This window comes from Equus quagga, chromosome 7 (assembly GCF_021613505.1).
Source record: "Equus quagga isolate Etosha38 chromosome 7, UCLA_HA_Equagga_1.0, whole genome shotgun sequence".
NCBI lineage: Eukaryota > Metazoa > Chordata > Mammalia > Perissodactyla > Equidae > Equus > Equus quagga.
In genome coordinates, this window is record NC_060273.1 from 64187769 (window position 1) to 64207133 (window position 19365).

Genomic DNA, 19365 nt, shown 5'->3' on the forward strand with positions numbered 1-19365 from the left:
AAGATTTGAGTAGACCATGCCATTCAAATTTCCTAACTTGCAAATTATAGCAGTGCTTCTTAAACTTTATTCTGTCCACAAATCTTCTAGTGATCTTGTTAAAATACAAGTTCTGATCCAGTAGACCTGGGATAGAGCCAGAGAATTTGCATTTCTAGCTCGAAGCTAGATTTCTAGCTCCCAGGTGATGTTGATGCCGTTGGTTCAAGGACCACATTTTAAGTAGCAAGGAGCTATAAAGATATCTGCTTTGAGGTGAAAAAACCTCAACAGACTGGTGGTAGAGGCAGATGATTCCTCTTAGAAAATTCAGAAAATGTAGAATTTTGCAATCAATCTCTGATACCGCTGAGGATGGGAAGCTGAGAGCTTTTACTTCCTACTAGTGGGGGGTCAGTCCTCTTACAAACAAGAAAGGGAATTCCCAGTCTCTTACCATTCTTGGTTGGATCGTATTGGGCACAGCCCACTGCAAGCTTCTCCAGCTGAGCGCAGCACCTCCACTTCCCATCCATCCAGAAATTAGGATGATACTTGGGCACCAAACTGTTATTATTCCTTGTTTCTGAAAGGGGTTGGCAAACCATTAAAAGAGTTTTTTCCAGGTCAGTCTATCAGGGACCACCAGCTTTATAACTCATTGAGACGAGACCCTGCCATGTGGGGTTGAATGAATATTACCCAGACTAAGTCAGAAAAATGGCCTTTTCTATGGGCATATACATTTATGGAGTAGTGTGTGTTAGATTTAGGTGTCAGCAGATGTGGGTTCTTATCTGGCTCTGTCTTGGGTTAGTTGTGTTCTTCAGTTGGGCAAAACCCTCATCTGAGCCTCAATTTCCCCACTGTGCAAAGAGGTCGTTAGACTGGATCAGTGGGCCCCACAAAAGTGCCTTAGGGGTAATGGGAAGACTGAGTAGGTGGGATTCCCACCCCTCCATCTCTCCCCACTTCACAGCTACTTTGCATTTATCCCTTCTAGATTTGTGACTTTAAAGTAAAATTTTGGTAGGCAAAATCTTTTTGCTGAAAAAAAAGTATAAAAAGCAGAGAACTAGACAGATCAATTCTAACACTCCTTCTAGCTTTAGCATTCTATGAGTAAAGCCCCTTCACAGAGGGAGAAGGGCCAATGAACACAGTTGGGCCCTTTGATGATTTTTCACTTCAGTGTTTGTTCTGTGCCCCGGGACTGCTATACTTGAGAGCACTTTCCAGTTTACCCAGCACTTGCCTGTCATATTCCATTTGAGACTCACAACAACCTTGGAAGAAGATAACACTGGTGTTTTTACTCTCATTTCAGATAGAGGCACTGTGGCTCCCAAGATTTCAAATGGCTTGCTTAGCCTTAGTCCTCATGGCTAGAGACAGATTAACATCTGCACCCAGTTCTCCTGCAAATCCAGGGCTTCAGGCTCAATAACAATAATAGTAATCCTGATTGAGCACTTTCTTCGGGTATTCTTTGAAATGTTTGACATGTCCTAACTCATTTAATGCTCACAATAACCCTATGACTATCAGTCAGAATTTATAGCTGAGGAAATGGAGACACTGGAAGGTCAAGGCATTTGCCCAAGGTCACACACTATTAATTGGCAGAGCTGGGATTTTCGCCTTAGCCTGGCTTCATGTTTCACCAACCCACACACTGTGCTGGTTCTAATTATGCCGTCAGGAAGGGGAGCCTTAAGAAATACCCTCACTGATGATCTGAAAATCTTTAAAGCTAGCTGACGTTATTGGGTTCCAGCTATGGGCTGGGCTAGATCTGAGGGCTTCACCCCAAGCCGTTCCAGAGGCAGGCACTATTATTATTATTCCCTCCTCCTCCCCTTTTTTAATAGATGGGGAAACCGAAGCTCAGGGCAGTTAAGGAGTTGCCCAATCACATATGGCTAGTAAGTGACAGAGCCGGGATTCAAACCCGGGTCATCTAACTCGAGGGCTGACGCTCTTATTCTGCACACTCTGCCAGGAGTCAGCCAACTTGTTCATAAAGGGCCAGATGGTAAATATTTTAGGTTTTGCTCACCAGCAGGCAAAATAGATATATGATGTAGGCGCTTATATTAACCCTTTAAAATGGAACCATTTAAAAATATAAGAACCATCCTTAGCTCAGAGCCTTACAAAAACAGGTGGCAGGCTGGGTTTGGCTGACCCTGCACTGTGCTGGTTGTTTCCTCTTGGGCCCGGGGAAAATAGTTGGAACCTTCCACCAACACCAAAAGGGAAAGATGTTTAACCATCAGCTGCCCTTTATTCTACTGTGGAACCCAAGCCTACTGGAGGATCAAGGGGTCTCAGGGACTCAATCGCACAGGAGATTACCTTCTTTAAGGGCCAGCACCCAGCGCTGCCGGCTCTCTCGGTCTGGAGCGAATACATACAGGAGGTAGTTGTCATGTACAACCTGCAGACACACACAGAGTCCAAGGTGAGCCGGGAGATGGATGATGGACAGCAGGCACATCTGGCTCACTGGGACGAGGCAGGGTCTCAGAGGTTCATGGTCAAAAGGGCAAACATTTGGGTGAGTAGGGGACCAGTGTCCCTTTCATCCAGATGTTTGGGTGCTGTGCAGACACAGGGTGAATTTCTACAGCTTAGGCTACTTGTCTCAGATTCCGTGTCACCAGTAAGCCATCATTAAATTGAAACAGCTGGAGAGAGAGTTCTCCACTTGACTAGACAGCACATTTATTTCTCATATTTTTCAGTGATTAAAAAAATCTTTCTGGAATGTGAAAGAGAAAGATATTAGATGACAAATATATCATCGAGATCTTTGAAACTTCTTATTTGAAATAATGTAAGACACTCAAGAAGTTCCAAAAATAGTACAGAGTTCCTGTGTATATTTCACCCACCTTTCTTCACTGATAACATCTCATGTAACCATAGTACATTTTCAAAACCAGGAAATTGGCTTGGTCTAATAATATTACCTAACTACAGATCTTCTTTGAATTTCACCAGTTTTTTCATGCACTCATTTAGAATTGGAATTTTAATGATGGGAAAATACATGTTATTCCCTTTGCTTTCAGTACCAAAAATTCCAACTCATAGAGATCACCTTTCTAGTAGGAAGAAAGTCCTTTTCTATGCCACACTAAAAGCGAAATATTTTCCCCTCAGATTAGCAAACGAAAATGGTACCCTAGAGGCCAGCCCTGTGGCTGAGTGGTTAAGTTCTCACGCTCCGCTTGGGGCGCCTGGGGTTTTGCTGGTTCGGATCCTGGGCACAGACGTGGCACCGCTTGTCAGGCCACCTGAGGTGGCGTCCCACATGCCACAACTAGAAGGACCCACAACTAAAATATACAGCTATGTACTGGGGGGGTTTGGGGAGAAAAAAGCAGAAAGAAAAAAAAAAGATTGGCAACAGTTGTTAGCTCAGGGTCAATCTTTAAAAAAAAAAAAAAGAAGAGTGTCACCATAGGATATGCAAGGGAATATCCACTCCTTCAGAGCCACAGATGCCAAGAGTGGTAGCAAGATTGAGACAATGTCATGACCTAAAGACTAAAGATACCCTCCACCAGCTCTGTCAAATAGAACTTCCTGCAGTGATGGAAATGTTGTATAATCTGTGCTGTCCAATACGGTAGCCACCTGTGGCTACTGAACATATGAAATGTTCATTCATTCAGTGTGGCTCAGTGTGACTCAGGAGCTGAGTTTTTAACATTGTTTTGCTTATGTTAATTTACATTTAAATTTAAACAGTAGCGGCTACTGTATCGGACTGCACAACTCAAAACAGTTCTCAGATTGTAAAATCTGAGTCTTTTTACCCCAGAAACTTGAAGTAATTTCTAACCAAGGATTATAATCTCTTGCCCCAAACCATAAGTAAACTGTACTTAAAGAACATTAGGCTTGGGCCCTTGGTAGTTTTTTTCCTCCCCCAAGAGCAATTAGGATCTTGAGGTAGGGAAAACATAAGGGAAAGGGGAAGGAGGAATGACAATTTTTTCGGGATTTTGTGCTTAATCTTTCTTGAATGAAAAAATGAATGTCGTTGACTGAAAGAATACAGCAGCTTCTCATGGGATTGGCCAAGTTCTAACTGTAATCCAAAGTCACCCATTTTTGCTCTTCTCTTACAATGACTGAGGATTTCAATCACTGTCCAGGGAACGGGAACCAGTCCCCTCAGGCCTGACGGACTTACCTGAAATGGGTATTTATAGTGGCACGGGATGCTAATGTCACTTTTCACAATCTCCACACATTTGATTCGGGAGAGTTCAATGGAGCCCTTCAACGTGCGCTTCTTCTGTGGGGAGAAAAACCACACCCCATTTAAAGAAGAGAGAAGACAATATTTTTGTCTAGGTTGCTTCTAGAAATCCATTACTAGATAAGATCCCTTAGCTTTGTAAACCAACCCCCAAATATCCAGAAGCTACTTCTTGACCCTCAGTGTCCGAGAAGGACACTCTGAGAAGACTCCTAGGAGAAACATGCTCTTTGTATCATCTTCTTCGTGGCCACATATTGAGCCATGGCATCTTATATCCCAGTGACCTTGTGACAAATAGCAGCATGTGCAAAACTTGTAGCTGGGATGAGAAGTGCAATCGATGGGAAACCAACCACACGTGTGCCAGTTTTCTCTGTTTTGTGCCTATCCATGGCCTTATTAGCATAGTAATTGAGCTCAGGCCTGACCTGAATGGTAACCTATACCTTTGGTGGCACCTTCTTTTCTACATTTGGGTTCTCCATGTTCCTTATGGTTATCCACTGTCCCACCATGACACCTTGTAGGACATTCCTGACTCTGCCTATAACTATCCCTTCTCCACATCCCCAGTAAATCTTATCAGCCCCGTGTCTCATTCCCTTGCATGTTTGTTAGATGTATTTCCTTGATAGCTAATTCACGTGATGGTCTTTGTGATTTATAATGATGCTACATGTTATCCATTTCTAAGGGTTCTTGTCCTTGAGAGTGAATTCCAGGGAATGTTACCCAATGGGGACTATCAGGGGCTCCAAGGAAGGCTAGTTAGGGAAAAGCTTTTGGAAAGCAGAAGCCTTTCACAGGTGCCTAGAATTAGGCTTCCAATGAGAATAGAGGGTTTAATTCAGCTATGGAACCAGGGGCAAAACACTTCATTACGCCTTATCCCTTAGAAAAAGGTAGCAAATGGTGGGGAATTGGGCACAATGTTGGAAAGGTCTAGGTTCAAAGTTGGGCTCTAGTCTAACTAGCTCTGTGACCTTGGGCAATTCATCTAATCTTCCTGAACTTTGATCTCCACATCTGATAAATGAGGATAATAATGCCTACCTTTCAAAGGTTGATTGGAGAATAAAATGGGAATATGTAAAGAAAATTACCTGGCTTACAACAGGTGCTCTCAATAAAGGGTATCCTCCCAATTAAAGAGGTTAAGGAAGTCCTAACTGTGGCAAGAGAGTTGTGATACATGAGTGCACTTAGTTGGTATTCAGGAAGCCAAGATGTCATCAAATTCTCCAGAAGTGAGCTCAGTCTTTACTTTCTATTTTTTCATACCCAGCCTGGTTTCTGGCCTTTACTGTCATAGCTGAGGCACAGAACTCAGATGAAAAAAGTCAAGATGTGAGAAGGACCCCCTGTCAAATAAAGAGAAACTTTGTGTTCTTTTTAAAAATTTTCTTTCTAAAAACGACTTTATTCTCCTTTTTTTTTGAGGAAGATTAGCCCTGAGCTGACATCTGCCGCCAATCCTCCTCTTTTTGCTGAGGAAGACTGGCCCCTGAGCTAACATCCGTGACCATCTTCCTCTACTTTATATTTGGGACGCCTGCCACAGCATGGCCTGACAAATGGTGTGTAGGTCCGTACCTGGGATCTGAACCGGCAAATCCCAGGCTGATGAAGCAGAATGTGTGAACTTAACTGCTGCGCCACCAAGCCAGCCGCACAACTTTATTCATTTTTGAAAGTAAAAAATCTGTCCATGTTCCTTGTCACAAATCAAACAATATGGCGATGTATGAAGAAAATATTTATAGTGTCTTATTATCCTACTCTTCTCCACAACTCTTAGGTAGCCAAGGTTAACCATCTGGAATGCATTTGTCTTTTCCACACACATTTATAGGATATATATACAACAAAAATGAGCATCTGCTCCGCAGAGTGGTCCACAACTTGCTTTTGTAATCTAACGATGGAGTAAGAGGTCCAGTCTTCCCTTAAAAACCTCTGAAAACATGTGCCCTTTGGACTCAAACTATCTTCTCATTTAGAGTCTCCCACAGCTGGAATACATGCCCTGATCCTGCCCATAATCATAGTCTTTGGAACGGTTAGTCTGTTTTTCAAAAACACAAGAGCACAAGGGAGCTGCCTTTCAGCAACCATCTGCTGCTGCGGGTAAACAGGCAGTCTGAGCTTTGAGGTTATCTTGTTTTCCAACCTCTGTTGGGTTATTTCCTTAGTAGTGTACACAGCAAAATGCAACAAAAGGCTCATGGCAGTAACATGACAACTCCGTCTGCAGACATTTTTGTCCTTGGAACTCACTAAGTCCTGCACTCCCGGAGAGTAGAGACCAGGACATCAGTCACCGTATCCCCAAGGCCTATCTCAGTGGCTGGCCCACAACACGTGCTTACTTAGGATGATATGAATGAAAGGCACCAAGTTGGAACACTGTTTGAACAATCTCAATCAGATTTAAGGCTAATACACTGAACCATTCAAGAAAATATTTACTGAGGGCCAGCTGTAGCTATCTCAGCTGTGTGAAGCAGGAAATAGAGAGCTGAACACAAAAGACTTTCTCATGGAGCTCACAGTCTCTTTGGAAGGCAGACACTATAAAAAAGTGCTCTAAAGAGATTAGAACACGTTAATGTGATCAACTTGTGGTCAGAGCAGGCCTCCCTGGAGACAGGGCATCTGAGAAGAGATCAGAAAGTTGAAAAAAGAGCCAGACATGAGAAGGTCTGGGGGAATGAGAATCCTAGGTGGAGCGACTAGCAAGAGCAAATGCCCTGGGGTAGAAGTGTTCTGGATAAGTATCGCCTGTTAATAGCCTGAGATCATCATAATCAGGGTAGAGAGTAGAGGTAAATATTTACTGGAGTTGTGAATACGGATACAGATTCTACGTGAGGTTCTAAAGGAGCGCTGCCCAATACAAACATATATGTAATTTAAAATTTTCTAGTAGCCACATTAAAAACAGCAAAAAGAAACAAATAAAATTAATTTTAAGAATGTATTTTGTTTAACCCAATATATCCAAACTGTTATCATTTCCACATGTAATCAACATGAAAAATTGAGATAAATTACTTTTTTGTACTGTCTTTGGAATCATGCATTTTACAACACATCTTAATTTGGACTTGCCACTTTTCAGGAGTTCAGTAGCTACACATGGCTGGTGGCTACCTTATTGGACAGTATGGCTTCAAGAGTTCCAAGAAAGATTTCTCCTCTAAACTCAGATGATGGCTTTTGATTTCTTAATACTCGGTGGGCTCAAACATGGATTTTTTTTTTTTTTTAAAACAGAATGATGCTATAGGTACAGAATGGTTGTCAGTTTTTTTGTTTTTTGAAGATTGTCATCTGAGCTAACAACTGTTGCCAATCTTCTTTTTATTCTTCTTCCCAAAGCCCCCCAGTACATAGTTATATATTCTAGTTGTGAGTGTCTCTGGTTGTGCTATGTGAGACGTCGCCTCAGCATGGCCTGATGAGCGGTGCTAGGTCCACGCCCAGGATCTGAACCCGCGAAACCCTGAGCCGACGAACCGGAGCACGCGAACTTAACCACCCAGTCACCAGGCTGGCCCCCTCAAACATGGATTTTAAGAGACATTTGTGCCTTAACAGTCTGCTGTTAGGTCTGCTCTTCTATTGGAATAGATTTCATTTTCCACTGTCAAAACTCACTCTCATCACCAAATGAGTGTTCGGGTTCCCGCACAGTCCATCCTGCACGGTCAGTCCCTCCAAAGGCCCTGAGATGCGTTCTCCTCAGATCTCATAAGATCTGACACGTTGTGAACAATAGGGCCAGCTGTGCATTCCTCTAGCTGGGCACCGGGGAGCAGCGGGTCAGCAAGCTAAACACGGCTCTCTCTCTGGGAAATGGTGATTGCCTGTAATCATCCCAAATAAATGTGCTATTTCTGAAAAATGCCAGGGTAAGCCTTCCAAGGAAACCACACAAGAACCACCAGAGAAAGAGAGCCACCAAGTAAAGCCTGCCCTCGTCCTTCCTTGTTATTCCATCTGCATCGCTCCGGGTGAAATGAAAGTCACAGGACTATTCTTGGCCTTGTCCCTTTTCTTGGCCATGTTCAAAGCTGTCCTCATTTTCCAAAGCTTCACCCTAGACATCTGATGTGTGTCAAACATGATCCAACAAGACGCTGACGCCCACGTATTTGGACAAAGGCAAGCTTACGCAAGCAGCTTTTATATCTCCTTTCTTTTTATGTTAATATATTGTATGAGACAGAATTTTGGATTGTGAGTTTCAAAGAGAGAGACAGGAATAAACAAAATAAAAGATAATAATGTTTTTGAGCACATCCTATATTTCAGGCACTCAACGAGCTATCTCATTTAATCATGATCCCCTAAAGTATTATTCCCCATTTTATAGGTGAGAAAATTGAGGTTCAGAGGAGCCAAGTCTCTTAATGAGTGGAAGAGCAGCGTACAGCTCAACTCTGTGACTCCAGAACCTGAACGCTTAACGACTGTGCTTCACGGCTTTGCGTTTGCCCCAACTTTCCACAGAAGACTTTCATTTCCCAAACCCAACACCGAGCCATCAGTTGCATGACTGATTTTTCCAAGTCATGACCCAGCAGAGATTTGTTTCTGTCCAATTTGGTCATGGGATGCTTATGCTAAATTTGAAAAGGAGAGCATGTTCCCTGGTTCCTCAGAATAATGGCTCCTCTTTCCTCCTATAACATTGCCTCCTTGACTGCTCGGCCAATATATCAGTGAGAAGCTATGTGTATGATCCCCATGAGAGAAGACAGCTCCACCCCTCTGAAGAACAGCAGAATTTCAGCTTTCTGTTCTGGGGAGGCAGAACGCGACAGAAACGAGCTTCCAGGTCGGGCAGATCTGCATTCGTCTGACCAGCTCTGAAAGCTGAGGCCAGTGTCTCAGCTTCTCGGTTGCCTTGTTTTTCTAAAAGTGGGACTGGTAATAGTCCCTGAATCATCGGTTTAATTTAGAGGACTTAAAAGAACTACATAAACCTACTAGCAAAACAAAATCATTCAAATGATAAACAAATCACGCAAGTGTTATTTCTTTGCCTTTCTTTCTCCAAATGCTGCCTGCAAAATAAGACCTTGTTCTCTTGTCTTGATGTGTCCACATTTTCTGTGGGGATTTTCTTTCGGGCAAATATGTAACCAGGAATAACCTTTTGGGAAGACGACATTAATTTTTAACTGGTGATACGGGTGATTTTGACATTTCGGAGTCATTTGTTTATTTTGCCAATTATTTGTAAAATCAGGGGAAAACCATGAAAGGGGCTGATTTCCTGGTCTCCCTAATTTGTCACATTTGCTCTCACTTCGTCAAATGTGAGGGTTTATCTTTCTGCTTCCCCTCCCCCCTGTCCTGTCAAAACCTTCCCCCAAAATGTCATTCACCAAAGGTTTCACTTACTGATAGCTTAAAGCTTGGCTGTTTCAGAGTAGTTAGGATTAGGAAAGATATTAGAGACTTAAGCCAAGAGGGAGCTTTGATAATGGAATTTTAGGCGTCAGCTGAGAGAGTACTTTTCAAAGGGAACCACCTAGGGGAGTAATGCCTCTAAGACTTTCCTGGGTCACACTGCCAAAGTGGCCAAGGCTGCCTTTATCAGAGCCTCTTTAAGATGAGAAAATCTTTCTGATGATTCTTTTAACAAGGCATTTCAAATATTTTGCTCATTGCCTCTTCTGGGGTACAGTAGAGCCATTGTACCGATCTAAAAATTGTCCAATGACACATTGAAATTAAAACTGAGATTATATGAGATGAAACTTAAGGGACCGATTTGGGGTTTTTCCCCCTCCCCCTAGCAAGGTGCAGAATATCAGTTCTAAAATTGGTTTTAGGGTTCTTCCTGGATTCTAGTTTCATCCCCTGTGCAAAACATGCTGGAAGTTACCCACGAATTTCCTCCCAGGCTCCTAACTCAGTTTTCTGTCTCATAATAAAGGGATCCCTTGTGCTGCAGGGGAGAAAAATGCAGACTTGGGACTGGGAAAAGCCATGGTTTGAATCCCTAGGATGACAGGCCACACTGGGCAAGTTGTCTCAGTTCTCTGAGCTCAGTGCTCTTAGCTCTTCTTAATCTTGCAGTTCTTCGGTAGTAACGGGGATGCTGACAGCTGCTGCTCAGGGTTATTATGACCTGAGCTACAGGAAGGCACCTAGCACATTGCTTGATACCCAATAAAGAAGGGACCATTATTGTCTCTATGGGAAAAAGTAGCATCTTCTAACACACCAGCGTGATTTGTAATTGGCTATTGCTGGTTCCTCCCCTCCCCCAGCCCATCTTTACCTGGACGTACTTTCACTAAACTTTGAGGTTCTGGGAAGATCTGGAGCTAAGGTAGCAGACTTTGAGGCTCCTAGAACGACTTAAAATCAGGAAACTATGATGCATCCCACACCTGTCTTCTTTTCTTTCCTCTTTTCCACAAGACCTCTTAGTCAGAGCGAAACCATAGTTGACTGGCTTTCCTTACCTCAGAGTTTTCACACTGCGGTTTACGATGGGGCTGATCGTGCTGTGGGGAAAACACTTAGTGTTCTTTCAGCCTGCCATTTTGTCAATAGTAGTACTCTGACTACCCGACAGAAAAAAGTGAAGATTTTACAAAAAAAGAAGAAAGAGAAAGAAAAGAAAAAGAGCTATACTCTCATACGGTTTTCAGAGGGCAATTTGGGATCCTGTCTTAAAATTACAAACGTATTTTCACAAGAAATTATGAAGAACAGATACTCTTGGGAGTGGTTCTGGGGTTTGGGAGTGGGAAATAGGAAGAAAGGTTCTCTTTTCACCTCATATCCTTTAAAACTGTTTCACTGTCTTACCATGAACATGCATTTCTTTTACTGTATTTAAAAACAGTTTACTAAAGATAGATGAATACATTTCCCTTATAGGATTTATCCTATGGAAACATTTGTTCAAAAAGTATAAAGATGTAGGAAAAAGGATGTTCATACTGGCATTATTTATTTACTAAAAATCCTAGGGAAATCTAAATATCCATCAATAATGGATAAATGGTTAATTTAGTTAAGGTTCATCTATTCTGTGACTACTCCGTAGCCATTAACAGAGTAAAGTCAGTCTATATGGAGGGACAAAAAAGTATATATATATATAATGTAAAAAGCAGGTTTAGAGCAATAGATGGAGCATCGTCTCAATTTTGGAAAAAGAGAGAATAAAATACATAATAGTGCCTGCAATATTCAAGGAAGTGGTACAAGAGGGAACACTGCTACACTGACTCTTCCTTGCGGATGACCCTATGGCAGACTTTCACAGTGTAAATTATATATTTCTATAACTTTGGAAGTTTTTAGAGTGAGCATGTAAACTTACTAAGCAGAAAAATGGAAATAATATTTTAAAGCAGTCAGAAATTTTGGGAACACCACACTGTAATACAGCTTTGGCAGACGACTGTGGGAGAGGGTCAAGGGATACACAGCAAACGCTGGCTGTGTAAACGATGCAGCTCCTTGCCCTCATAACCTCATACCTTATTAGCAATAAGTGGCAGCCAGGCAGCACTTGTCTCCTGCACGGAGGTTCAATGTTGTGACAGCTCCTCTCAGGTTCTTCCTGAGTGATAGCCATTTTCTTCATAGATGCTAATAAAGCAACTCAGTGTGCTTTTATATGGGTATATTTACCTTCGAAGTGCAGCAATAATTTAGGAATAATTTCCAAGCCTCATTCATGTTAAATAAAGGTATTAGTGATCCTAGCCTGAAAAAAAGCATGTTTGGTTAAATTTGCTTACAAAAGTGGGCAGAGAGAAAAGGAAACTAAGAGTAGGAACTAACTGCTATATGCCGGTACGAAGCAGATCCCCAAGGTGCCTTACACATTGTGTCTTTCAGTGTTTTTGGTCGGTGAAGCTTTTTCAAAGCCCTCTTTCTTTCTGGAATAGGGCATATGAGATTTTTAATGAGTTTGAAAGAATATATTTTTGTATCTCCCTTTCAAGCACTGAAGAGCCAGTAGCCAAAACATGTAAATTAATAACACTTGATTGCATTTCAGGAGGTAATTCCTTGTACGGAGGTAATGGTCAATTAATATTTGTAATTGGTTGATTGACGGAACAGCAGGTTAGAACAAGTGTGCAGCAGAAAGTGATATTTGGGGATCCTGTGACAAAACTCTTAATAAAAATGATTTGAATAAGATTTCCGGAATGATTGGCAGGTGGATAAAAATCTCTCGACAATTGAAAAGTAAGTTAAAACTAGTCTACACAAAAGGTTTAGCTAACAGATAAAAAGCTATGAAAAGAAGCTCAAACTCACTACAATAACAGAAATGCAACTGAATTATTGAGATACCATTTTTTAAAACCTATGAGACTTGCAAAGATCAAAACGTGATAACGACATTGGCAAGGTTTTGAGAAAAGGAGCATGTCACACGTGGCCCTGGGGAATGTTTATTGCTACAAATTATGTGGAGAATAACTTGGTTGTGTTCAACGAAATAGCAGATGCAAATATCCTTTGACACAGCAATTTCACTTCTTGAAATGTTTTCTATAAACCAGGACTTCAACCTTGGCACTATTACATTTTGGGCTGGATAATTCTTTGTTGTGGGCTTGTCCTGTGCGTCTTAATAGGCTTAGCAACATCTCTGGCTCTACCCACAAATACCAGTAGCACCCTCCTCCCCAGTTATAACAACGAAACTTTTCTCCAGACATTGCCAGTGATGGGCAGAATCACCCCTGGTTGAGAACCCCTGTTACAGACATGCTTGTACATGTAAACAGCGACAAACCCACAAGGTTATTCACTCTCTGTTATTTGTAATGACAGAAAAATTTGGAAAGAGACTAATCGTCCATCAAGATAAAATTTTTATCCATACAACGAAATATTATGCAACCATACAAAAAGAATGAAGAAACTCCTTGTGTATACATGTATACGTAACATGTATACATGTTATGGATTTGATCTCCAAGAAGTATTGCTAACCAATCAAAAGAAAGGCTAAGAAATGTGTGTTGTGTATGCTGCCATTGTATAAAAAGGAAGGAAAGAAGAACGTTTATTTGCATTTGTGTATACATGCATAAAGTATCATGGGAAGAACTGTTAAGGAAATTATATTGGTTGCTTTCAGGCAAGGAAGTGGTGTGGCTTAGAACAAGGGTGGGAGATTGGCCACTGCAGAACATTTTCTAACTGCTTTTAAAAAAATTATGTGAATGTATAATATATTCAAGAATTTTTTTTTGAGGAAGATCAGTCCAGAGCTAACATCTGCTACCAATCCTCCTCTTTCTGCTGAGGAAGACTGGCTCTGAGCTAACATCCGTGCCCATCGCCCTCTACTTTATATGTGGGATGCCTGCCACAGCGTGGCTTGACAAGTGGTGCATAGGTCCACACTCAGGTTATGAACCGGCAAACCCTGGGCCACCGAAGCGGAACATGCAAACTGAACCACTGAGCCACTGGGCTGGCCTCTATATATTCAAGAATTGTTTAAAAAATTAATCTACATTTTGCAGAAGATTTGCCTAACAAAAGTAGCTATTAATAAACAGAACTGCAGTCCCACAGGCACAGAGGCATAGGGGCAAGAGGTCATTCTACCAATAGTTAGTTCTGTTTTGTGAACCAATTATATCAATTTGCAACACAGATGAAAGCAAAGTAAATTTTGCGCTAACCTAATGTCATTGAGATTTATAACGTACTTTTTTAGAATTATGACAGCTTTTTCTTGAAGTCAGAGAAATTTTGAGGTCAGGCATTTTGGGGCAGCAGGCTCACTTGCCCCTGAGTCAGACTGTCTGGATAGAGCGTGGGGGCCCAAGAAGACCTCTTTTGCATGTCTCTTCTGTGCTTACCTCTCTAGGTGCCCTGGTCTCTGTGGATGCCCCTCTGTGTCTCTAAATGTCCGGTGAAGGTTATTATATTTCACTTTCTGAACTATTTAAAAACAAATAATCATGAATGATGATGTATGTTGCTATCCTGTGGATTCAGTGTTTCAGGCTTCAGTTTGCAACCCACACATGCAATTTCCACCATAATCTACTTCCATCAAATGGCATTATGTCCTTAATATTATTCTTTAAATTGATTTACCTTTTCATTTAAACAAATTTATTTTAAAAGGAAGTTTTAGATCACCACCATAAGTTTAAAAACACTCTTTTGCTCTTTCTGGTGAGGAGATTGGCCCCGAGCTAACATTTGTTACCAATCTTCCTCTTTTTGCTTGAGGAAGATTGTTGCTGAGCTAACATCTGTGCCAATATGTGGGATGCCACCACAGCATGGCTTGATGAGCAGTGTGTTGGACCACACCCGGGATGTGAACCCATGAACCCCAGGCTGCCAAAGGGGAGCACATGAACTTAATCATGACACGACTGGGCTGGCTCCTAAAAACTCTTTTTTGTTTTTATTTATTTTTTTGGTGAGGAATACTGGCCCTTGAGGAAGATTGTTGCTGAGCTAACATCCATGCCAATCTTCCTCTATTTAGTATGTGGGATGCCACCACAGCGTGATGCTGAGCGGTGTGTAGGTCCACGCCCAGGATCCAAACCTGCTAACCCTAGGCTGCCAAAGCAGAGTGTGTGAACTTAACTACTATGCCATTGGGCTGGCCCCACACTCTTTTAAAACATTAATTGTAATAAACACATAACTATTAAATTAAAAACGTATCAAAATTAAAAACGTATAAAAATATGTACCATCTTGTCTGTGCCTAGTGGTACCCCATTTTGGGAAACAATTGAATCACTGTACATAAAACTGGCCATAGTATGGATTAAGAGAAAGGGCCAGGTTTGGTGTTAGTACCCTCAATCTCACTTTCTGGGCCCCTGGTCCTGGCTGATATCCCTTACATGGTGGTCTTCCCTGTATTACCACTCTGGATATAGGATTCCCAGAATGTTATTCCCAGAAGGTGCCCAGTGAGGGGTAGCTCTTATTATGATTACCTAGTCTGATAAACCAAGTAGAGCTGAGGCTTATACAGCATCTTTTCTTGGCAGAGGTTTCCCCAGGATCAGACGCTCAGCTTTACAAGTTCAGGAGCTCATTTTTGTTGGCCTACAGAGTCCAGGTGGACAGAAGTACACTATGCAAAGTCACAGGGGACTGGTGAATTCCCAGACTCTCAGTAAGAAACAACGGCCAAGATGCTTGTGTCAGTTCTTCAGAGAATTCTCACAGTAAATTCTTCTTGGGCAAGCAAAGAGATACAAGAAAAGGACACCCTAATGAGTGTGGGATCAAAGTATGCCCCAAGGCAATCACTACATCCCAAGGCAAGGTGTTGTTTTTACACTTACTATCCTGTTGTGACTTTGGGCACATTGCTTAACTTCTGTGTCTCAGTCGCTTCCTCTCTAAAACAGAACTTGACTTTTATCTTCTTCAAAGAATTGTGAGGATTACACAAGAAAATCCATAGGAATATGTTCAGTCCTCTCCCTGTGATGATGCTAGTTATTGTTAATGATGTTGTTTGTGCTGCCATCCAGGGGTCCTGTGCTGGTCCCCACTCAGGACCTCCATCAGTTGGAAACTCGTCAACGAATCCTTGCCCCAACTTTCCCTTATCAGCCAACACAGTTTCTATTATAAGACTTAGACCCAAACAAGTTAGATCTGAAAATACCCATTGAAGAACATTTAATCCAACTTTTAATATTTGTCCCAGATGTGTGAGCTGGGAAAAGATACTCAGCTTCTCTAAGCTTCTGCTTTCTCATTGATAAAACAGGACTAATGATAGAACCTCACGCATGTGGTTATTGTGAACATTTATGACATGCTACATGAAAAGCACTTAACCTGGTGCCCTGAAGCACAGCAAGAACTCTTTAAAGATTTTATTTTTCCTTTTCCTCCCCAAAGCCCCCAGTACATAGTTGTACATTTTTAGTTGTGGGTCCTTCTAGTTCTGGCATGTGGGATGCCGCCTCAGCATGGCCTGATGAGCGGTGCCATGTCTGCGCCCAGGATCTGAACCAGAGAAACCCTGGGCCACGGGCTCCTATTATCTTATGTTGGTTACATTTGAAATGACTGCCTTCCTTCTTAAGTTGTATTCTTGATGTCATGCTTGGATTTTGACAACATGCATGTCTTATTAGTCACATAGGTATTAATTACCTCTTAGATGTATTACTTCCTGGAAAGCCTTCCATGTTTTGCTGATCTCCATATCTATTTGTGAATTCCTGATATCATTGGCAGAGAGATACCATGACATAGTTTGCACTTTTTTGAGCTGGATGGGTCTTTAGAGATCATTCAATCCAACTTTTTGTGTTAGAGATGAAACCTCCAGGTGAAATGCTTTTCTAAATTGGCTTTTGTCTTTTCATGTCTACAATTAAATTTATACCCTGGGGAGACTGAGGTTGTAGAATTGGAAGGCACGTTGGTGATCACTGCAGATCAAGGGACAGGCCAAGAGGGCAGGGTTCTGGGCAGCCTCTACGTTCTCCCTTCAACCAGAGCACTTCTATCTGCTTTATGTGTGGCGATGGTGATGACTCATATAATTTTGTACTACAAGAGTGTTCTATGCTTTAGAAAGGTAGAAAACCACTGATCCAGTCCAATCCGTTGATATTATGGATGAGAAATCTAAGTCCAACATAGAATAAGACACTGACCGAGGTCACGTAGGTTAATTAGTGCCAGGTCTCCATTCTATTAAGTGGCCGTGTTGTTGTTTCCTCTCCTCATCCCACTTTTATAGAATTACAGAATTACAGTCTTTCTGAGACTTTCCATCTTTTAGGCCCCACCTAAAGTGAGAACTGATCTCTATGGAACAATCAAAATGGTTTATGTGATACCTGCCCTGTATTTCATTTGCTTCTTGATAAGGACACTTGATGATCTAACCCAAAAGCTCATTCATGTGAACCTTTCAGACCCCCTAAGATGATCAAATAGGGGGGCTGATATTTTGCATAGTAGAAGGCTCTTTGGCAGCCATTAATCCTACTATGTAGGCGGTGGCTGGGTTCATCTATGTATTTATATAAGGCTGACTTTAATCAAATCATCTTACCCATGTATAAAATATTATATATTTTCCCTCTCTCTCACCATGACATTCAGAGCCTATAAAAATAGTTTACTTTAAAATCATCACAACAATGAGATTCTTTCGTTTTTATTAGTTCCTTGTTAGAAACATAATCTCTAATGGTTCTGGTAACTTTTTGTGGCCCTGTGCATTTCTTCAGCCTCTTAGGAAGATGATACAGCAACAAATGATAGAGGCCATAGCGTGTTCTTATCCTAGGACGCAATTATCCCATGTGTGGTACTCTATCCTAAGGAGCTGATTTAAAATGGAGACAGTCTTGTGTTAGGTGTACTATTGTTTTTCAGTGTTTTCATTATACCTAAAACCACCTGAATGTCGAAGAATAGATAACAGATAAGTTCATCAATTTGTTCCAGTACATAAAATAGATGAGTATGTCTCTGAAAGGAACCATCTCAACCATTAAAAAAATCATATATATGAGAAAATGATTACTTTGGAGGCCATGTAGATATATGGAAATTCATCTACAAAAGAATAAATGAAAAAAGTAGAATAGAAAATTGTCATGCATTGTGATTATAACGACGTGAAATTTACGTCTGCATGAGAGAAAAGATCACTCTCGCAGAGACACTAAATTGATGTCTTTAGACAAAAGAGTAACGACGAACATTTTGGGTGCAATTGTTTCATTGATTTTTTTAACAGTATGGGGATGTGAAGATTTGTTGCTGTCTCTTGAGATTCATCAAAGTGGATTTAACCTGATTCTAACTTGTTTTCAGTCTTTGCTGCTAAAAGCTGCCTGAGCTCAGTGTTGGGCCGGAGGCAGGGTATACACCAGGCATTTTTCCACCAAAACGTGGAGTAGGATGATTCTGGACAAAGTATCCCTGGAAGAGGGGTGCCATACGATGTCAGCAAGAACCCCTCTCTTGAACTCTGTATGTCCAAGTCTCTGTCCTTCACACAGGCCAAACCTTTTCCTACCTCAGGGTCTTGACTTTTGCGGTTCCCTCTGCTTGAAATGCCCTTCCCATTTCTTCACTTGCTTGGCTCTTTCTCATCCTTCACGCCTCAGCCTAGATGTTAGTTCCTTCTCTTCACACCCTTCTTCCCAACTCAGCCCTAGCTACTGCTTAGTCTTTCCACAGAGCCTACTACAGTTTATATCTGCCCCACGCATTTGTATCCTCCACTAACACGTAAGCTTATGAAGACAGACACCTTGTCTCTATCATTTTCCACTGTATTCCTACCATGTAGCACAGAGCCTGGCACATACTAGGTGCTCAAGAAATGTTTGCTGAACAAATGAATAGGTCTAAATATACCAATATAGAAACATTTCCTCGATACAGTGTTAGGTTAAAAAAATAATAAAAAAAAGCTTTGGCAAAAAGATATGCAGTTTTGGGGGGGGTAAGTCATACATTTGATTTTTCTTATAACAAGAAGATATAGTTTCTGTGACTTTGGAAATATTTAAAAAGGAAATGTAATGAGAAGCCTACTTATAAATAACCTTAGCTTAACGGGAATTATATGGCAACATAAGTCTTTGGACCAAGTTCTTATTCTATTAAAATATTGACAACTTTTACTGAAATTTCAAGGAACTGAGCAGACATTTGATCTAAAATGGAAATTTTATATGCTTGGGAAACCATTTCAGAGTTTGATTTCCTTCTCTGGATCACTTTAAGTGAGGCCCCCGGTGTCATGATGGTGAACCCAGACTGACCTCTGGATGAAAATTAGGTCCTGGAAGATCTCCTCTTTCCAATAGGACTAAAAAACTCATGGAATGGAAGGAATTGTTACTAGTTGGTTAAGGAAATTGGGGCCAGGGTGAGGATTTTCTATTTGGCCCATGAAAATTTGAGAAGAGCTTTAGAATAGTTTACTATGAGGTGCGTTTCTGAGTTTGACGTGAAGATGTCTTGTTTCACATGGATCTCATAGTTTATGAAACTGAGCTCTTCTGCTTTCCAGTTAAGCCTTTGTTCCAGGTTGAATCAGAAACTAAATCCTCACATTCATAGTT

General features: G+C 41.4%; 1 protein-coding gene across 1 annotated transcript in view; it reads right to left on the minus strand.

Moving 5' to 3' along the window:
• The window catches only part of ITK (IL2 inducible T cell kinase), a 66024-nt gene that overhangs the window by 39565 nt on the left and 7094 nt on the right, over nucleotides 1-19365 (minus strand). Inside the window, exons 2-4 of the mRNA XM_046666413.1 lie at nucleotides 4187-4291; nucleotides 2338-2419; nucleotides 437-565 (exon numbers count right to left, since the gene is read on the minus strand). Coding sequence (XP_046522369.1) covers nucleotides 437-565; nucleotides 2338-2419; nucleotides 4187-4291 — 316 coding nt within the window. The remainder of the gene's footprint in view (nucleotides 1-436; nucleotides 566-2337; nucleotides 2420-4186; nucleotides 4292-19365) is intronic.